Raw genomic sequence first — 20,770 nt, forward strand, 5'->3', positions numbered from 1 at the left:
CAGATGATGAACTCTCCTCGTCTATCTGTATATTCTGTGAAGAAGAAGGTTTGGGAGAGTTTTCTTGGTCTGACTCGCTGCTATCATTGTCGGATTCAATTTTTGCCTTCTTCTTTACTCTTCGAACAATCTCAGAATTGGAACTTTCGGACGCCTGCTAAAAATATGCAACAATGAAACGTGTACAATAACATTTTTGAATAAATCTTACATCTACACCTTCCTCATTATCGCTTCCATTTGAAGAATCACTATCCGATTCTGAATCTGATTCTTGTAAATACAAAGTTTTCCTTTTTCTGGGTGGATTTCCTATCGAGCTGTCACTAGAGGAATCCTCATACACAATTAGACGTTTTTGTCTAGCACTTGAATTTGGGTTCTCACTGTCCGAAGTCATATTTTTACATTAAGAAATTCAATGAAAACAAATGCTAGCTTAAAATGAAATAGGAGAATCACTATTCAAAGTGGGCACATTTTTAATCAACATTTTCGGAAAGAGATAAGTTCATGTTGAAATACTGAATGTTAATGTTCGTATAGTTTACATTTTGTTTAAAAACTGAAAAAACAATGATTAAGATAATTAAGAAAATACGATTGGAAAACGTCACTTTACTTTCGTAGCACGAAAGCTACACTCTTTCTTTTCGACTTTTCTACTCCCACTTTTCGATCATATGGCTACGAGCGGTGTTGTCACCTCTAATCGCTTTTATACGTATCGGTTAAAATACACGTTTTGAAGCACCAGAAGCCGAATCAAACAAAATCTCGATTATGTCGGTCTCTCTGTACGCTCATTTCCGGCCAAACGGTTGGAACCTCGAGTGGTAATAATTATTTGTCTGCCAAGATGCGCTCTACAGAAAATAATTTCATTCCATTTAATTCTAATTAAATTCCAGCGATCAGGTAGCCAATTAACATATCCGAAACGGTGAAACCCTCGATGGTTAAATTTTGTATGCAAAAAGTTGATGATGAGAACGGCAAGTTGCACCATGTCCTGCTGAAACCAGACCTACAGTGACTTTATAGAGACAGTGGCGACAACAGGGTATCTCGTTTTTGATTGGTCGTTTGTTCTGGTCGCCATATTGGAGCTAAATTCCAAACTGGCCAATAGAAAGCCTCCAAAACGACGCGGTACACTCCGTGCTATAATTATTAATTATACTGTTTTGACAGTGTCACCTGTAATTGTCACGGTTTCACGTTACTAGTTTACACTTTGCTTCTTGTATTTGCTTTATTTTACGTTTTCCGTCTCTAGTTTTATATAACATCGATTTTAAAGACGCATATAGCCGAGATATAGCTTGAATTTACGATATTAGGTATGTAATTCGCTTAAAGTGTTTTTAGATGTAAAACTGTTCCTAACCTTACTACTGGTAATTGATGTAAACATTTTTTCCGAAGCCCTACCTAATGAGTTTAGAAAGAAAACTGGTCAGCGAAGCAGCTTATCCGACATTTAGCAGCAAATTCAATTATGATTATGGATAATTGTGATCATACGCTTGAATGGGTTTAATGTTTAAAATTGATGATTGCTGAAGCACATATGGAGTATCTCTTGTACTCCGTGGACTAAATCAACGTGTTTTGTCTTTCATTTAAGGGGGTAAAGTAATACTTTTTATCCGAGAAACACGCGACAAGGACCAATAACTGAACCACTGAAATGTCAAATACAATTTAATAACTAATGCTTACCTTGTACATTTTGGATATTGCACCATATTTTATGCTTATGATATCGTTTTCCATATCTTTTTGAATTTGGGACACAGTGTTTTTGCCATAGGTTGTTCTGCAAAGCTTTAAACGTTCATCTTTGCGCCGTTAGTTTTGAACGAGAATCTTAACTTCAATGAAACTGGCCTTTTTATAATTCTACAGTCACAATTTGACATGGCGAGGGATATTGATCCTACAATAATTTTTTTTTAGGTCCAATATGGCAGATTATGATAAGTTGTCTTGTCGCCACTGTCCTTATAAAGTCACTATAACCAGACCTAGATCGATATTTTTCTATTTCCCCTACAATACAAAAACTAATTTGTCATATCCTGATAGCGCTCGCCGTTGAACGTTAAACATTTGCCGCATTGAAATTTATCTACAATATGTGATTTTGCATAATTACATTACATTTTCGAAATGCGGCAACTAAGCACTCCGTTCATGCGCAGTAAACCTTCGTAGTAAAAAAAGAAGTCTACGAATAGCCACTTCCTCTTTTAGGTTGCGCTTTGACAACTTGTATTTACCTGGATTGTTAGAAGAATATACTTTCCGTTAAAATGGGTCGTATGCACACTCCTGGGTTAGTACTAACGTTGCGAAAAAAAACCTAGAGCTTAATATAAGATACTTGACTTCATAGTAAGAAAAACAGTTACCAAATCTTATAGGTTATACCTCATGGCGTGACCATGCCTTTAACATATTTGAAACTTGCAGAAGAGACTAATTTTTATTTTATGTTGCAGAAAGGGTATTGCACAGTCTGCATTACCATATAGAAGAAGCGTTCCAACATGGCTCAAATTGACCGCGGAGGATGTGAAAGATCACATCTTTAAGTTGGGCAAGAAGGGATTGACTCCTTCCCAAATAGGTATGTAGTGTATGTAGATGCATTTATATAATTATTCATACTCGTAATTTTTATAGGTATCATTTTGAGGGATTCGCTCGGTGTCGCTCAAGTACGATTTGTGACTGGTAATAAAATTTTACGCATCATGAAGGCAATGGGTTTAGCTCCTGATCTACCCGAGGATTTGTATTACTTAATCAAAAAGGCAGTTGCAATTCGTAAACATTTAGAACGCAACAGGAAAGATAAAGACAGCAAGTTCCGTTTAATTTTGGTCGAATCTCGTATTCATAGACTTGCGAGATACTACAAGACCAAAAGTGTATTAGCACCAAATTGGAAGTACGAGTCGAGCACAGCGTCAGCGTTAGTTGCTTAACTTTTGTAATGTATGACATACTTTAATTCTTTAATAAAATCCATAAATTTATTATCTTCTCTTATTTATAAACATATATTCCCGAGATGCATTTTTGGAGGAGAAGTTTGCCTACTAGTGATAAAACCATCTATAGATTTCAGATGCAGATCGTAGTTGGAAGGTAGAAATTAATACCTTTACTCAAGCCCATTTGTTTGAATACCATGGATCAGATCAGGTTTTAGAATGCTAAGACAATTCTTTTAAAATGAGTTGAAAACCATATAGTAGGGGAGCTACCTCGAAATCCACTGAACGAAAGTGATCAAAATTTTAACCAATGGAATTGACCGTCTCAGGTCATATGACTTGAGGAGCTGGGGTACTTCTTGTAGTACCAATTCTTAATGGTTGTTTTTGAAGAAAATAATTAAGTTATATATCAAATGAAAACGTTGATAATACCTCTTTGAAGGCTCCTTAAAAAATTTGAAATATCGGTTTTAGTTTTTTAGGAAGTCGTTTTTCGTAAATAACAGCCATTGTAATGAGGGTAGAAAAACGTACCTACAGCACCAATTTGGAAATGCGACAGTATTTCTTAAATTGGTACTTAAAGGTAGGTAGGTATTATTTCCATGTATTACTCGTAGTATTATAATAATGCAGTATACATTGTGCAGATAAAGCGCAATTTTTTTAGCCGAAATAGCTTTTGTAAATAGCTTTTGTTTTGACATCACCAATGGATATATTGGTTGGTAGAAATTAATTTCCTTTCGTTGAAACCTTTCTTTAGAATACAATGAAAGCAATTGGTTCGTATGTAAAAGTTATATGCACGTTTTACTTTCAAAAACAGCATCTCAGGAAATAATTTGGGGAGGGGGGGCTTTTTACACAGCGAAATTTGATGGCCGTCTGGCACACCTTCAAGGTATAGGCTACCTAACTGCAAAAAATTCCAGGACGCTAGGACCATTCCCCTAGAAGTAGTTCAATAAACGGTAGAAATGGGTCCGGACGGACGGACGGACAAAACGCAAACAATAGCACATTTTTTTAATTCTTAAAAAATGCGCTAAAAATAGCGACCCCTCATAGAAAATGTAAAAGGGGAAGGAGAGTTAAATTTACAAACCACCCCTCAAACTCGCGCCTAACATTAAACAAAATACGAAGAGTCGCATACGATTTTTAGTAGGGGAATTTTTGACACTCAGCTCGCATTCGGAAACCAGACTTTTAATCGCGCTCATATTCAATAGCACATCTTTGAACGAGCGTAGAAATCGATTGGCGAAGGTTTGACATCGACACATCGTTGTCGAGTTATACGCAGGTCCCGGGTTATAATTAAACGAGCTAAGTGGGCCATATCCCAGGGCATCACTTTCGGGGGATGTGCTAAATTATACAGTGATATTCATTTAAAAGTAGACATAGTGATTTCGTATGTCTATACTTCTAAAAGACGCCTAATTTTATGCAACCGAAATAACATGCGCACACATTTTGTTGTAATCTATAAAAAAATAGATTTTAACAATTTTAATAAAAACGACAGTAGCTAGTATGCTTGTAGGTTATATGATGAAGACATATTAAATTCAACCATTTCCCTTAAGTTTCTTATGGGATTCTCTTCCACAAAAGTTAAAACATTCAGTTTCATTCTTCAGAAGAGATTTTGTAATTTAAAACTAGACATAGGAAATCCCTGTCATGTCCACTTTTAAATTAATATCACTGTATATTTTTTTCCTTATTTGAAATTTATATCTGGGCTTGTGGATAATTTTTGTCAAAATAAATGTGCAAAAATAAATGTACATATCATTCGACGCTTGTACCTACTCGTAGTAAAAAGCTGTTAATTTTTGCTAGTGGGACATTTCTCCCTCTGTGGTTCTTGGTGTATTTTGTTTCAAAATCAATACAGATAAATAACCCTATAATGTTCGGTCACTATAAAGGACACAATTTAACTATTATAAACGGGAGCGCCGAGCTACACGTAGTCCAGAGCACTAAAAACATAGCCCGGGGCCTGGTTATACGAGGAACAGACGGACGGGCAAAACTGAAAACCATCACATATTTCAAAAGGATAACTCCTTTACTCCTTCACATAGGGCAAGCTACGGGACGCGTATGCAAGTTCATTGACAAAACTCACGTCACATCCGGGCTGACGCTGAGACGGTTTTGCGCCGGGACATTTTGACGCCGGGATACTGTGGTGCCGTGATACTTTAGCGTCGGCGTCCTCGAGCTCAACATCTGTGAGGTTAGGCCAGTAACGTACTAGGCAGCCAGCCTGCCTGCCTAGTGCGTTACTGCCCTAACGTCACAGATGATGTCAATGATGAGTTCGAATCCCACAACGTGCCATCACCTGACTACCATGCTTTGGAAGGCACGTAAAGCTGGCGATCCCGGCAGTCAAACCACGACTGTCGTTAGGTCACACAAACGGCTGTTGATGCGCTTTGAAAACGTCTGTACCACCATAAATATAGGTGGTAACGGTGCCACCCATACGGATACACGATGCTGCTTTGTAAAAGTCTAATAAAAGTGTTATTTCAAAAATTGCTTCGTTTTTTTATTTTTTAAATTAACATCAAACATACATATTTAAAATTGCACAATCCACAACATTAATCAACATAATTTGGTAAAATAAATAATTAAGAGTTATATTTAAATAAATTAAAATGAAATGCAGATACCTAATTATAACTTAGGATATGAGTAGGTACTTGGTAGAGCAGGTTTGTAATTGGTATTGTACATTTGTGACTTAATGAATGACTCCATATTTTCCGGTTGCGGAAGTAGTGATGCAATACCTATAAATAGAAAGGTTATTGAATATGAATCTAAATGCCTATAGCAACTTACATTCTTTATATGCATACTCCGCTATTTGTACTGCAATAGCAGTTGAACACTCTTGGATCATAGGTAGAGGTGGATACACACGTCCCTCGTCTAAATGTTTGTCTGAAACCAATTCTGCGAGAGCCTAAAAAAATTTAAAAAAAATTAGTAGGAATTCTTTACCAATATATATTAACAATACTTACTTCAGCAGCAACCAAAAATATTTCCTCAGGAATAGTACGAATACCAACACTGATAACTCCTAAACCAATTCCAGGAAAGATGTAAGAGTTATTTCCTTGTCCAGGATAAAGTGTTTTTCCTTTGTATGTGACGGGATCAAAAGGTGATCCACTGGCAAATATTCCTTTTCCCTTAAAAGAACGCAATTATATTAGATATCTTACAATGCGTGTTAATGAAACTTACATCGGTGTATTTATAACAATCTTCAGCTGTGCATTCTGCTTTATCTGTAGGATTGCTAAGAGCAAATATGACAGGGCGTGCGTTATTTTTGGCCATTTCTTGTAGAATAGTTGGTGTAAATGCACCTCCTATAGCTGCAGCACCAATTAATATAGTTGGTTTTGCTATCCTCACAACTTCTTCGAGAGTTTTAACGGGGGCATGATCTCTGGCATAAACTGCCTTTTCTTCGTTTATACCACCTTCCGGACGATTCTTTACAATCAAACCCTTGGAATCGATCATCCAAATCTTTTTCAAAGCGTCACACGCAGAGGTACCTTCCTTCATCATAGCCATTTTGCACAAATTCGCAATACCCAACGACGCCTCTCCTGCTCCTTGGAATACGAATACGTTGTCGGACAGTTTCTTTTTTGTCAAACGCAATGACGCAAATACACCAGCTACTGCAACACTGGCAGTACCCTGTATGTCGTCATTAAAAGTGCAGTAACTATCGCGATACTTTTCTAGTAATCTAAACGCGTTGTGATTTCCAAAATCTTCGAATTGGATCAAAGTATTTAACCCGAAGCGACGAACACATGCTTGCATAAATTCGTCTATAAAGTCGTCGTATGCTTTTCCGGTGGTACGCTTCTGCCGAAGCCCAATGTACAGTGGATCGTCCAGCATTGTTTGCCGATTTGTTCCTACATCCAAAGTGACTGGTAGGCAGTAATGGGGTTTAACGCCTCCTAGACCGGTATACAAAGCCAATTTTCCTATTGGTATTCCCATACCGCATGCACCTAAATCACCCAAACCTAAAATTCGTTCTCCATCTGTCACCACAATAGCACGAACGTCGGGTTCAGGCCTGCGATTTATGAGTATTTATCGCTACATTCGCATGCAAAGTGGCTTACCAATTCTTGAGAATATCGAAAATGTGTCCTTTGTCGTGTATTGTAATGAAGAGCCCCCTGGGGCGCCTGAAGACTAGGCCGAATTTTTGACAAGCCAAACCGACCGTTGGAGTATAAACTAGAGGCATTATTCTTTCGGCATTTTCCGTTACCAGTTTAAAGAATAATTTTTCATTTCTATCCTATAATGAATAATATGCAACATTAGTGTGGGTTTTCGATAAAATAATTAAATTATCGCCTACCAGTAATCCCATTAAGTAGATGTATTTGTTGAGATCGTTGTCCAATGTGTCTAAAAATTTCTTGCAATGTTCCACTTGTTGTTCTTGCGTTTTAATGGCTGGAGGAAGAAATCCGTGAATGCCTAACGCTTGGCGTTCCTCCAATGTAAATGCCATGCCCTGAAAAATGGAGAAACGTTAGTGGAAATTTTTCAACAGTGAAATTTTGGTATGCGAATAAACAAATGTAGCGCAGACTTGTCGCTCCAGACTCGACTCTTTTAAAAATGCCTGGAATCAGCTTGTGTAGTGACATAGGTACCTACTGTATCTTGTTTAGAATTTCCGCCCCAACAACACGCATTGGCTATAGAATAGCGCCCGCGGAAAGGAAATTTTACGATGGTCCATTTTTGGGATTTAATCCGACACATTATTTTGAAAATATTTCATTTATTTCATATCCATTTAATTCTCTCTAACGTTCGTAGTTAGTGACATCACTTTGATGAACATCGAACGAAACTCACCCTGTATCTATATGATTATATTATTGATTATATATTATAACGCATTTTAGATATTACGTGAAGGAATTTTTAGAGTGAAAGTACATGAATGAGCAGATGCCATGGTCGAGTTATTTTTCGCAAATATTACAGCACATTAGTGCTACTTTCTGCTAGATAAAGCAGTGAAGCAGTATAAGTTAACGGTTAACGGTACGTAACATTGGCAAACATAGGGAAATAACATGGGAAATTACATTTTCGGCAATTCCTGCTGCCCATTTAAACCTACAGGAAAAATAAAAACATCCTCGGATAGATAATTAAAATATCCATCGGATAACATACGAGGTCTCATGCAAGCCCAAAATATATTTCATGTTAATTTATATTTAGTCCAGTCATTTGACTCTAAAAGTAGCATAAACTGAATGTTGTCATTTCACTGAACGAAACCAAGCGCATCCTATGTAAAAAAAATCGCTGAATCCGAAAATCATAGTCCCCCTGGCCGGAAACGCCCGGAACATATTGTTATAAACAAGAAACGGAGAAAAAATGGGAAAATGTCCTGCTTTGTCACATTTGACTTCGAATATCTCGTTAACTATTGCTCTGAGGGTAAAAATGAATAGAAAATGAACTTGTTTGGAATAAAATGTTCTATAAAAGATACAGTTGGTACGGAACGCTCATTTTCAACTGTTATTGTTACTTATGGAAAAATGTAAAAAAGTAATCTCTAAAATTAACACTTTGTTATTACTAAGTAAAATTCATTCGATCTTTTTGAAAATCCGTATTTAGTAACTACTTTTGATAACAAAACAATATGACAAACCAGATCACCGAGGTTTCATACTCATTGATTAATTAAATAAACAAGTAGAAAAAGAGATGGTCTGTCTTTCAAACTGGGGGAGTACAAGAGTGTTCTCAATTTTTTTATACATATTATAACCCTAAAACAATCTTTCCCAATAATTGTCCCGATGATTCCTGCAAATCGACGGACTGTGCAATTTTTTTTTCAAAATCCGAAGAATTTTCTTAGTTAACAAATGGAATAACTCCCGAAATATAACCAAAAAAAATATAACTCTATAATAGGCGAATGTAAAGCTCTCGGAAAGCCGTACATTAAAAAAAAATACGTCCAAATCCGATTAATAGTTCACGAGAAATCAGCTTTTGACTTTGAAGCCAGTTTTCGAAACAACCAAAAATGATTTTGCAAATCGGGTAGCACCGATCGATTCTTTACAGCGTGAACTTTTTTCATGCTTCTATTTCAGCAAAATGAATGATTTTTATTAATCCGAGTGCCAAGGGCCGATTATAGAGTTACTTTTCTTGTTAAATCTCGGAAGCTATTCGATTTGTTAGTTAACTAAAAAAATTCCACAGTCCGTTGATTTGCAAAAATGATCGAGACGATTATTGGAAAAGATTGTTTTACGGTTCCACTATATTATAAAAAATTGGGAACGCTCTTGTAGTCCCCCAGTTTGAAAGACAAAGCATACCTTTTTCTACTTGTTTATCTAATTAATCAATGAGTATGAAACCTACGGTGATCTGGTTTGTCATATTGTTTTGTTATCAAAAGAAGTTACTAAATACGGATTTTCAAAAAGATCGGATGAATTTTACTTAGTAATAACAAAGTGTTAATTTTCGAGATTACTTTTGTACATTTTTCCATAAGTAACAATAACAGTTGAAAATGAGCGTTCCGTATCAACTGTCTCTTATAGAAAATTTTATTCTAAACAAGTTTATTTCTATTCATTTTTTCCCTCCGAGCAATACTTAGTTAGCGAGATATTCGAAGTCAAATGTGAACAAACACAACATTTTTCCTTTTTTTGTTCGTTTTTTGTTTATAACAATATGTTCCGGGCGTTTTCGGCCAGGGGGACTATGATTTTCGGATTCAGCGATTTTTTTTATCTTTTTTAAAAATCTTTTAGTTTTAGCTACGCTCCTGAGTCCTGACGCCAACAAGAGTATATTTGGTATGTTTTAGAAGTCTAGCATGCATAGTGTGTGTACATTTAATATTTTCACTAAAAAAAGTAGTTCAATTTACATTTTTATTTCGTTGGGCAAGCCTTCTCTTAAATATCCACGAAATGGCACCATTATAGTATATTAAGATACAAGTGTATAATCAAGTCTTTAAAGCACGCGCAACGAGTTTAAGGGCACGACGCAAAGCGGAGTGCCTTTAACGTTGCAAGTGCTTTAAAGACTAATTATACACGTGTATCTTATAGTATTTTTAATTATACCTGCAGTATAATTTAAAAATAGGGAATACAATGAAGTCATATTGACGTTATACTCGAATACGTGTCTAATTAAGTGGGCTGGGTGTTCGTAATTTCACGATTGCCATGTAAATGTCACTTGACGTTTGCTTATAAAAATCATCGTCTTTGTGAATTAAACGATTTCCGTTGAAAAAGATAATACACCGCCCATTAAATCGATTGTTGTAAAATCTAAACAAACGTTGATAGGTGTAAAATCCAACTCCAGTAAAGCCTATTATAAAGAATATGAAAAGTTGTTTCCATGGATGAATAGGAAGTTACTTACGAATAAAGTCTTAAATGCATCGATAATGCTGGCATATTATGAAGGAAATGTCAAAGGTATTTAAATCTTCTATATTTTGGTGCATTCATTCAAAACTTTAAAGCAATGCTGCGATTAAAAAGTGGAAAAGATTTGGAAGCATACCCTAAATTACGCGCGTTTGTGAAAGCTTCAACCAAAGGATAGGTACAAAAGCCAAAGAAATGTTATGCATTTACAGAAAGCGACCTAAGAGGATTTTTTATTTCATCCAGATGACAGTTTCAAAAGTCATACTTGAAGTATCGTTACTTAGCAACTTTAAAGGCCCTTTTTCGCACGCATTTGAGTGTTTAAAACGGAGATTGTGATTCAGGTATAATAAAAAATATTTTATAGGCAAAACTGATGTGTATTATTATGCGATAAAGATTGACTTTGCATGAGACGATCCTTATCCGTTATTTAAAAAACAACCCAGTTGTTAGTTATCTACTACTTACTACCTACTCATTAATCAATACAAGGTCGGTTGTAGCGCCCTTGCCGAATGTCATCTACAACTTTGATTACTCGGAATATTTTACATTACATAAGTACTTACATCAGTTTATTTATCTAAATACTATTTGGATAATTAAATTAAACTGATAGATGAGACGAGGAAGTCGATCGATACCATATTGTAGGATGATAAAACGATATCTTTAAAAATAGAAGCGGTTATAAATGTTACTGGTTTTGCTATAAAAACGTGAACGATAAAAATTGTATGTTTGTGTTAGTTAGCGCAAAGATCATTATGATCTTTTGTTAGCGCACAGTTTCATATACATTTCGTTACATCACGAACATGGATAAACCGACAGACGGTAACAAAAAACTAGTACCAAGCTATCCCGAGAATAAAAGCAGTGGGAAAATATGGAAGATTTTATTAGTAACCACTGCTATAAAAAAAATCAGCTACACTGCATCGGTTTCTTAGTTGTTGGGTATTGAACCCATAAGTTTGAGAATTTTCTCAGGTACCTATATTTTGAGAACAAATGATCATATTTGGATATTGGCCACAGAAATTATACGTGCAAAAATTTGTCCAAAGCGCTTGGCACATAAATACGAATTTGTATACCTAATGCCAAAAAAATCGATGCATGTATTTGTTATAAGTACGTCATCATTTTTTCAAAGCTATAAAAATGTTGTATCGCAAGCTGATATTAAATAAAGAATGAATACCGAGATGAATGCTTTATAAAATATTCATACTCGTATTATAGCACATTTTTAATAACATTTTATTTAAAAGAAAATGGTCTACGTTTATGTAGCGAACGCTTATAAGAACATAAACGCTGTCAAAAATAATATCATTGAACTAGTATATTACAGTACAAGTGCCTAGTGGAGAAACTAAAAGATTCACTCACGCGTGTGTGGAGATTACAGCACACAAGTGAGAGATTTAGTTTACCCACAAGTGCTGTATAGCGTTTTGTTCAATCCAGTGCCGTTCCGTAGAACGTCCCGGCCTGGTCATGCAATCATAATACCCGGCCCAAAGAATTGAAAATACTCATACTCATATTTACAAAAAAAAAATATTCTTTTATTAGTCCACTAAAAGTCTACATTCTACAACAATGAATTCATTAATTAGCGTTTAGAAAGCAGGTAGAGTGGGTAAAGCTAAAGATAGGATGGCTTGCAGCCTTGCACTTGCGTTGTGCAGTGAGAACAATGGTAGATTTGTCGGTGACTCCAAAAAACATTTTACCTCAGTCAGACTGAATAAACAGACTATAAAGTGCCTCGTTTATTATTTTTTCGTATGTGATTCCCGGCCCTGCATTGTCCCGGCCCGGTCAACCACTGTCCTTTCATGACCTCGACGGGACGGTACTGGTTCAATCCTGTTACTAAAAATTAAAAAAAAACAATGTACTTATTAATTATTAAAATTTTTATGGTTCCGATGAGGATGAGCCCAGCATAAAATAAACGATAATTTATTTGACACAATCTGTCAACAAAATATAATTGTCATAAAAGTGTGTGCATTTAGATTTCCGAGAAAATGGAAGATGAAAATGATGTATTTGTGCCAAGTAACATCTTGGAAGAAGCGATTACAGCCACATTTAATTACCGCAAAAATCCCGACAGGTACATCGAGTTGGAAAAATTTCGGTTTTGGTCGATAACAGAAACGTAAATGTTGTGATTGATTAAATACTTAACGGAAAATATTTTGAATTTATGGGATTTGTTGGTTGGTTTCATATGATTGATTTGTTTTAATGCAATTCGTAAAGGACAAGTACAAAATACATTACATGTACAAAATGTTTACTGGCCGAAATGATCAAAATGTTGGCAGGTCATTTTTTAGGTGGAGAAAAATAAGCTCGGGTTACATTCATCATGTCCCACGAAAGTTTTAATCTACTCTATAATCACCTCACTACCTTTCGATAGCTCAAATCTTCAAAAACGCTATTTTGTTCGTATAAATGACATTAACAGTAAATTGAGGCATTATTCTATTATTCCAAAATTTTTTACTAGAGTCCCAACCTTAACAACATACTAAAAAATCTCTACTACCCTACCTTTTGCATTCAAGAAACCCCCACTTACTGGACTATATAGTTTCAGTGTAGTTGCTGCATAGAACAATGAAGTGGAATAGAAATTCGTTAGCAAGTTTACTGGGAGAAAGTACTTACTTTCCGCCAGTAAACTTGCCAAATGTAAATGAGGCTTAAGGATAGATAAAGTGATCACGTTAACCGTAAGGGTAGATAAATAAATAGATAAATAGAAAGTACCGCAATCCATTGGGCTCGTGTGTTAGAGAGAGAACGCATGATTTTTGCCCAAAAATGGCGGAAGTTACCAGATTTTGGTAACTTTAATGTTAGGAATTGTTCCACCTGTTTGGAGATATCTGTATATATTTTTATAAAACATGACAGTACTACAGAGACATGGAGTCTCCATGTCTCTGCAGTACTATGAAGTTAGGTTATAAAAAATGACAGGTATTCAGATTTTATTTGTCAATTTTTTTAAGTTGGCAGCAAATTTGCCCAAAAATGGCGTATGATTGCGGTACTTTCTATATCTAGTGACTTTAAAAATGACGTTCAGAACATATGACAATTCTATAGATCCAATCACGACACCAGGACCTCAGCTTGCTATTTTTGACGTTTCTAAATTAAATTCAGAATTTTCAGAAGCTTTACAATGGTTTATATGGCTTCTGCTATAAAATAAAGTTTTGTATTATACACGACCATAAAGGGAAACTAACCATCTCCTGAATTAACAATAACTCAAAGGTTAAAATATCCCTTTATAGTCTTGTATAATAAAAAACTATTAGTGAATCGCTGATAATTTGACATGTGGGGTACTTTCCTTTTCCTTTCTAGATTGATAAGGAATATAGTTGATCTCGCAGGGAAAAGGAACCCGGCGTTTAGTCCTAGAAACACCACTGTGTCACTGTTTCACTGAATAACTAGACGTTTCGTGAAATGACAAATTTCGCTACAAGATTACGATAGAGGTGTAGGTATATACTGGTACCAGCACGTAAGAAGGCGAGAGAGGGTCATGCAGATATGACCAATGTATAGAGTCGCAAAAAACTGAGCAAAATATTCATCAGTAATGTCAAAAATTACAGTTTATGCCTAATACCGGTTTAAATTTTATGCTATACATTTTTAGCATCTGTACAAAATCCCATAATAGCAAAGAAATTATGGGTATATAATTTACTATCTTTTATCTATTACATTATAGACCGTGAGAATATGAACAAGTTAAAAAGTAATCGTAAACGATTTACATAAAGCGCATTTCCACTTGCATTCATTTCCCATTTGTAAGATGCAACTTCTATAAAATCGTAAAAATCCGACCACAAATATGAAAGATAGCGTTGCACATGGGCAATCCATTTTTGTCGTGCTACTTCAATGTCAGTTTATGAGAAGAATTTCATTTCAATGCTTTTCTAAATAAGAAAGTTGGGACTGCGCATGCGCAAACCTAAATTTTGAAACTAATGTTAGATTTTCCTTTGTTCCAAGCGCCTAAATATCAAATTTCACTTAAATGCTTCCATAGATAAAAAGTTGGCACTGCGCATGCGCAAAATAAAATTTTGAAACTGGCGCTAGATTTTCCTTTATTCCAAGTGCCTATGTATCACATTTCATTTAAATTCTTCCATAAATAAAACAGTTGGCACTGCGCATGCGCAAAACCAAATTTTGAAATTGGCGTTTGATTTTCCTTTATCCCAAGTGCCTATGGATAAATTTCGTTTAAATTCTTCCATAAATAAAAAAGTTGGCACTGCGCATGCGCAAAACCAAATTTTGAAATTGGCAGTTGATTTTCCTTTATTCCAAGTGCCTATGTATCAAATTTCATTCAATTATAAGTAAAAAATTTTGCAATTCGGTTTATAAATGGTCGAGATGCGATAAGGGCACTGTGAATTTTGAATCGATTCGATTCAACTTTTGGCATTGCGTATTATATGGCTAAAGCTATGCCCATATTGAATTTCATGCAATTCAGTTCATTACTAACGGAGATGTAAAAGCGATCGAACTTTTCTAAACAAAGTTATCGTTCACACGGGCAGATAGATGGACAGATAGACAAAGGAATAGACGGACAGACCAACAGGCAGACGACAGATAGCAATGCAAAATTATAAACGATCTCTAGGATCGTTAATAAACGGCAAAAGTGTAAAATTATTGAACATGTAAAAAAACGGTTTTTTGTTTTTTTTACAATAACTTTTTTTGTAAGCGGTACAGAAAAAATTCCTTCCTTGGTACAAGACTCGACATCATAACAAACCAAATAGCGAAAAAAGTAGAACAATAGCTCTTAAGATAAAGAACTAGTAGCGTCGCAAAACGAGCGGACGGACGGACGGACAAAGTGGTCACAATAGCGCATTTTTTGTTATTTTTGTGGAAATGCGCTAAAAATGACTTTAAATTTGTAGGTAATACATGCAAGGTTACTTTGATTTTTAGCGCATTTTTAAAGAATTAAAAAAATTGTGCTATTGTTTGCGTCTTGTCCGTCCGTACGTCCGTCTGTTCGTCTGTCCGGGCTCACTTCTGCTGTTTTGAACTACTTTTAGGGGAATGGTCCTAGAGTCCTGGACTTTTTTGCAATCTGTAGCCTATATGTATCCAACTACCGCTCTACTTTCTGAATCCTTATCAAAAGAGAGGATTTGGGGGGGGGGGGGGGAAGCTGGTTTACCCTTCATATGGTACTATAATGAAAGATTTCAACGAAAGGAATTCATTTCTACTAACCATAGCCCCCTTCTCGACTCCTTATCGTGATCGGATATAAATAATTCCTTATATCTCAAGAACAGATTGTCGGAGGATGGTACTCACAATTGGCGATTGGGACGTCTGGAAGAAATATATTTATTGGTGAAGTTTACGAGGGAATATCTCGAAAACTCTTTGTCGGAGGAAAGTACCCACAAAGGCAAAATGAATGTCTGGACGAGACGTATATCTATTGGTGAAATCTCCCCATTAATCGTCTCACAAGAAAGAAAACATCAATAAATATAACATGCCCCTACCTTTTATATAACGCAACCATTTATTAAGTTCTCTCGGTTTTAAAAAATGCGCTTTATCTTCACAAGAGTTGTACACAATTTATACTTGTTAGATTTTCCTGCGTTTTATCACGATCCTCTGTTGAGATGAAGATAGAATGTTGGTTAATTTGGCCCGGATGTGACATTGAACAAAATTATAGTCTTATGTAAAATTTAAAACAATGGTATTCTTATTAATTACAAACCTTCATAATCATTATATAACAATGTTCATATTGGGGTTGTAAAAATCGCTACAATTCTCTATACCAGTGTTTCTTAATCTGCGGTCCGCGGACCCCTGGGAGTTCGCGAGTATGCGTATGGGAGTCCGCCGTCGTATCTATGGACATTTGCAACAAAGCAGCACCAACCTTCACTTTGATACAGTATTTTTAATTTTTATAAAAATGTACATTTTTCAGTACTAAAATAAATTGTCCGAAATTTATTATTTTTTTGGTTGTGGGGGGTCCTTGAAATTGTGCTTGATTTTCTAGGGGCCCGTGGACTGAAAAGGTCTATAGGTACCTACTATTGTGTATTGGTTTAACCAAAGGCCAAAATAAGAACGGAATTCTGCCGAGTGGCTAACAATAAACGAAAAGATTTCCTTTAACAAGTTACCGTAAAACCGTAAGTGACTTATGTAGCGGCGTAGCGGTTAAGTACCGTACAACCTTTATTACGGAACCATAAATCTTGCGTTACATGTGTAACTTTCGCTGCATTCAAAACACAAAAGTACCTGGTATTACAGGTAGTTAATCTGTGCCTAGTATATTAGTAGGTCGCATATTAAGTAATATATAATTGAATTTATAGCAACCCATATATTAGTATTAATAGGGTGGGTACAGGTGGGTACTTTTGCAAAATAATAACATTTAAATAAATACCTAGGTTGCCTAGCTTTAGGAAACATAAAATGTCCTTGTTTATGAATGAATCGACCAATTTGTTGGTCATGCTTTAAAACAACAATTCGAAGGTAAATCCTTTCTTACTTTTACCAGCCGATACACCTACTCACAAATCACCTCGACAAAACTTTCCAGTTATTAACGAAAGTACCCGCACTTGTACAACAAGAGACCTTATCAAAAAGCCCTTGTGAATCCGACGGTTAATATTAATTAGATATATTACAAAACTAGTTAACAAGATTTTTAATTTGAATAATATATAACTTTCTAATCAAACGCGATTAATTAGTTTATGCATAAACGAAATATTAATAGAAATTCAAATGCGTGTATCTATGCGGTTGTAGTAGGTAGGTACCGAAATATCTCTCACAATCTGATTATATTGCTTATTTCCGAACCTAATTACGAATTAATCTAAACAAATTACTCTTATTACCCGACTATCGTTTATCGCTAGGTCTTCGGATAAAAAGAACTCGTCCGTAAAGCGGATATACCCGCTCATTTATATTTCTACGGTAGTTGTCGATAAGGCACTGATTGACTGTACCCAAAAGTTGTATATTTGTGTCATTTTACCTATTGGTGATATCGCTAAGAGTGAAATAATCGATAATCTGGGTTGGTAGCAACCTGATACAAAGTTTACGGCGGATGAAGTCGCTTCGTATTTTCTTCCCCTTTGTAAACAGATACAGGCTGTTTTACTTTAATACGGAACTTATTTTAAATCTATTATTAGGTAGGTACATGTAGGCACATGTACGCAAAAACTTTATTGTTTCGAATGTATTAAAATTTTATTATTGTTATAATTTATAAATTTATAGTCCTGTCTTAGTGGACATTATATATATATATATGTCAAAGGGAACTTTCGCAATTTTATTTTGTTTTGGTTTACCAACAGTTATTACTTTGAAATTAAACCATCAAATTCGATATTTTATACCATTTTTGTTAAACTTTTGGAGTTTTTTGGAGCATTGAATGCCTGTAATTAGTGTTGTTTCCTATAATATACCTATATGACACAATAATTGCCCATAACAAAATATTGCAATAAAATAGAAATAAAACTAGAAGACTTATCAGCACAATGATAAGAGAAGTAATTATACAGTGATACTTATAGGTACCTAAATAAGTGGTATGACTTTTGGCACAATTAAAGTGGTCCATCTGATTGTCATCAGTAGGCAAATCACGACTTATACACGCAGCACTATTTTTAAAGGTCATCTTTCAACCAGCAAAAAATGAATATCATTAGGTAAGCCGCGTTACGAATGAAAAAAACCTCGTAAAAACTTCCCCGTAATTTGGGAAACCACACTAAAACCACATTTGAATAAACTATCCGTTCGCTTTTGCGAACTGAATTAGAGACCGTTGTACCTACTTCAAATTCGAGAAATAGTCTCCTGACCTAAGACAACAAGTATGCCATTGACCTTCGATACTTGAATATATAACCCAGTTACAATATTATCGATTTGAAAAAGTAATTTTTTTCAATTAACAAATATTCATCATTGTATCTAATACAGTTATTTTAATAAATAAAGTAGGAAAAAGCGTACCTACCTTATTCAATGCGGCAATTCGGAGGTGATCCAGGCCCGAGGTCTTTGACGGACAGCTACTGTCACTATCGGAATCTTGACCAATTTTATTCATACTTAAACTTGCCATTTTTGCGGACTCGAATGAAACGTTTTTTGAAATGTTCCCACAAAACGACACCTTCCCGATATTGCTGCAATCAAACTCAAATATGAATTGTGTGAATTTACGCTTGCGCTTATATACCTACTCGCGTGATATCAAGTGTATGCCCGCGCACCTACCGGAAGCATCGGTATTTTAGGTTGTCATTATTGACATTATTAGAAAACTTATTTTTTAAAAATGTTTTTTTGTACATTTTAATGAATTAAATTAATCGATATTTGGATAAATTGTGCAAAAGATTCGTCACATTAATTTGACGTAAGCATACCTACTACTAGTAATGATGTAGGTAATTATGACGTCGTCATAAAACAGTGCTCGCATCATGAAGAACTACTTACCTACCCCTATAAAATAGTTATAATACCCAATGTTTCAAAAATAAGAAGCTTCACGATGGGATAGCAGCATCGCAACATTCAGTTTGTAACTTTTGCGTATACGTATTTTGTGTAATTACTTTTCATAAAAATTTTGTGCCATTATTGTTTCCGAGTTACCTACCCATATTTTTAGAATTGAACGCCATTCGCCCGTTGTTATATGAAATGTTTTTGTACAATTTGCCCTATTTCGCGCTTCTCGTTATTATGGGTTTGGGTGACCTACTTTTTAGAATAGATTCCCTCGAGGATTCCAACTTCACCCGCGGTACAGCTCCATCAAGTTAGCCCCCGCAATTTAAAAAAAAATGTGTAATGATCATTTTTATATAGTGCTAGGGTTGTGCTAAATTGTGCTGATTCCATTTTAATTTGTGCTGATCTGGAAAATCAATTTTTTTTTATTGAAACGCGGGGGCCAATTTGACTCCCAGCCCCCCGGTTTTTTTAACGTACAAATTCCATTACTACTTTAACGAGTTGTGCTCGATGCATATTGGATTGTGCCGGCCAAACATTCGAAAATAGTTTTCCGGTACACGGTAGTTCCTGCACTCAAATCTCGGGGGCCAACTTGACTCTCAGCCCCCACGTTTTTTAGAAATATGGAATTCTAAATAAGGTCAATCAATTGTGCTCACTGCATATTGGATTGTGCCGTTCAAATATTCGACAATAGTTTTACGGTACACGGTAGTTCCTGCGTTTAAATCTCAGGGGCAAATTTGACTCTCAACCCCCCGGTTTTTTTAACGTACAAATTCCAACACTACTGTAACGAGTTGTGCTCGATACATATTAGATTGTGCCGGCCAAATATTCGAAAATAGTCTTCCGCTACATGGTAGTTCTTGCACTCAAATCTCGGGGGCCAACTTGACTCCTAGGGCCCACCTTTTTTTTGCAGATGTGGAATAAGTAATAATGTCAATCGTTTGTGCTCGATGCTTACTGAATTGTGCCGTTCAAAATTTTGAAAATAGTCTTACGGTACCCCATAGCTCCTGCACACAAATGTTGGTGGTCATCTTGACTCTCAGCCTCCACGTTGTGTATTCACGAACTGTGCGCTCTAGAGGTACCCGTAGATTCTTCTCTACGTCTACGGCCACGAACGAAATAAAATGAATGTATGTTTGATGATATCAAATTCTTGTGACCGATTCTTGATTCTGGATTACGATAGGAAGGAAGACAGGGTCCACGCGCACCTACGTCTCAAATTCGGGCCCTTTGTACTACCTCTCTGACTAGATTCGTTCGACCTCTCAACGTCACTCAAGCCATCCCACACGTGAGATGAACCTAAGGATGCTGGAAAGGAAGACGGTTCTAATCATCGTAGTCATGTCTGGTCAGGACACCCGTAACATGGATCGTCTGAGTTGGACTAGAGCGAGCCATTCAACAAAGTATATGGTGTGCCGTCTCATCGTCCGTGTAACTTCCTCTACAAGATGGTGATTCTATCCCTCTTTCCCTCATTCGGTTCCATGTGCCACGTTCTTCGGCTCGTAATGTATATAC

The 20,770-nt window shown here is 35.8% G+C and overlaps 2 protein-coding genes and 1 long non-coding RNA gene across 3 annotated transcripts; 1 reads left to right on the forward strand and 2 right to left on the reverse strand.

The window, feature by feature from the left end:
• Positions 1–59: 59 nt before the first annotated feature.
• On the reverse strand, positions 60–621 carry LOC116181580. Its single transcript, XR_004147286.1, has 2 exons — positions 212–621; positions 60–157 (listed from the first exon to the last, which is right to left on the reverse strand). It is a non-coding gene; the product is annotated as an uncharacterized LOC116181580 (long non-coding RNA).
• A 1,600-nt stretch (positions 622–2,221) lies between these two features.
• LOC116181579 (40S ribosomal protein S13) lies at positions 2,222–3,048 on the forward strand. Its single transcript, XM_031501953.1, has 3 exons — positions 2,222–2,341; positions 2,508–2,635; positions 2,692–3,048. Exons 1-3 carry the CDS (start codon positions 2,319–2,321, stop codon positions 2,994–2,996), a joined length of 456 nt encoding a protein of 151 aa, XP_031357813.1. The 5' UTR covers positions 2,222–2,318; the 3' UTR covers positions 2,997–3,048.
• Positions 3,049–5,564: 2,516 nt separating this feature from the next.
• LOC116181578 (NADP-dependent malic enzyme) lies at positions 5,565–18,914 on the reverse strand. Its single transcript, XM_031501952.1, has 7 exons — positions 18,714–18,914; positions 7,453–7,611; positions 7,208–7,389; positions 6,297–7,158; positions 6,071–6,241; positions 5,886–6,009; positions 5,565–5,833 (listed from the first exon to the last, which is right to left on the reverse strand). Exons 1-7 carry the CDS (start codon positions 18,819–18,821, stop codon positions 5,718–5,720), a joined length of 1,722 nt encoding a protein of 573 aa, XP_031357812.1. The 5' UTR covers positions 18,822–18,914; the 3' UTR covers positions 5,565–5,717.
• Between the last annotated feature and the right edge of the window lie 1,856 nt (positions 18,915–20,770).

Source organism: Photinus pyralis, unplaced genomic scaffold (genome assembly GCF_008802855.1).
Source record: "Photinus pyralis isolate 1611_PpyrPB1 unplaced genomic scaffold, Ppyr1.3 Ppyr1.4_unclustered_Scaffold1142, whole genome shotgun sequence".
Lineage (NCBI taxonomy): Eukaryota > Metazoa > Arthropoda > Insecta > Coleoptera > Lampyridae > Photinus > Photinus pyralis.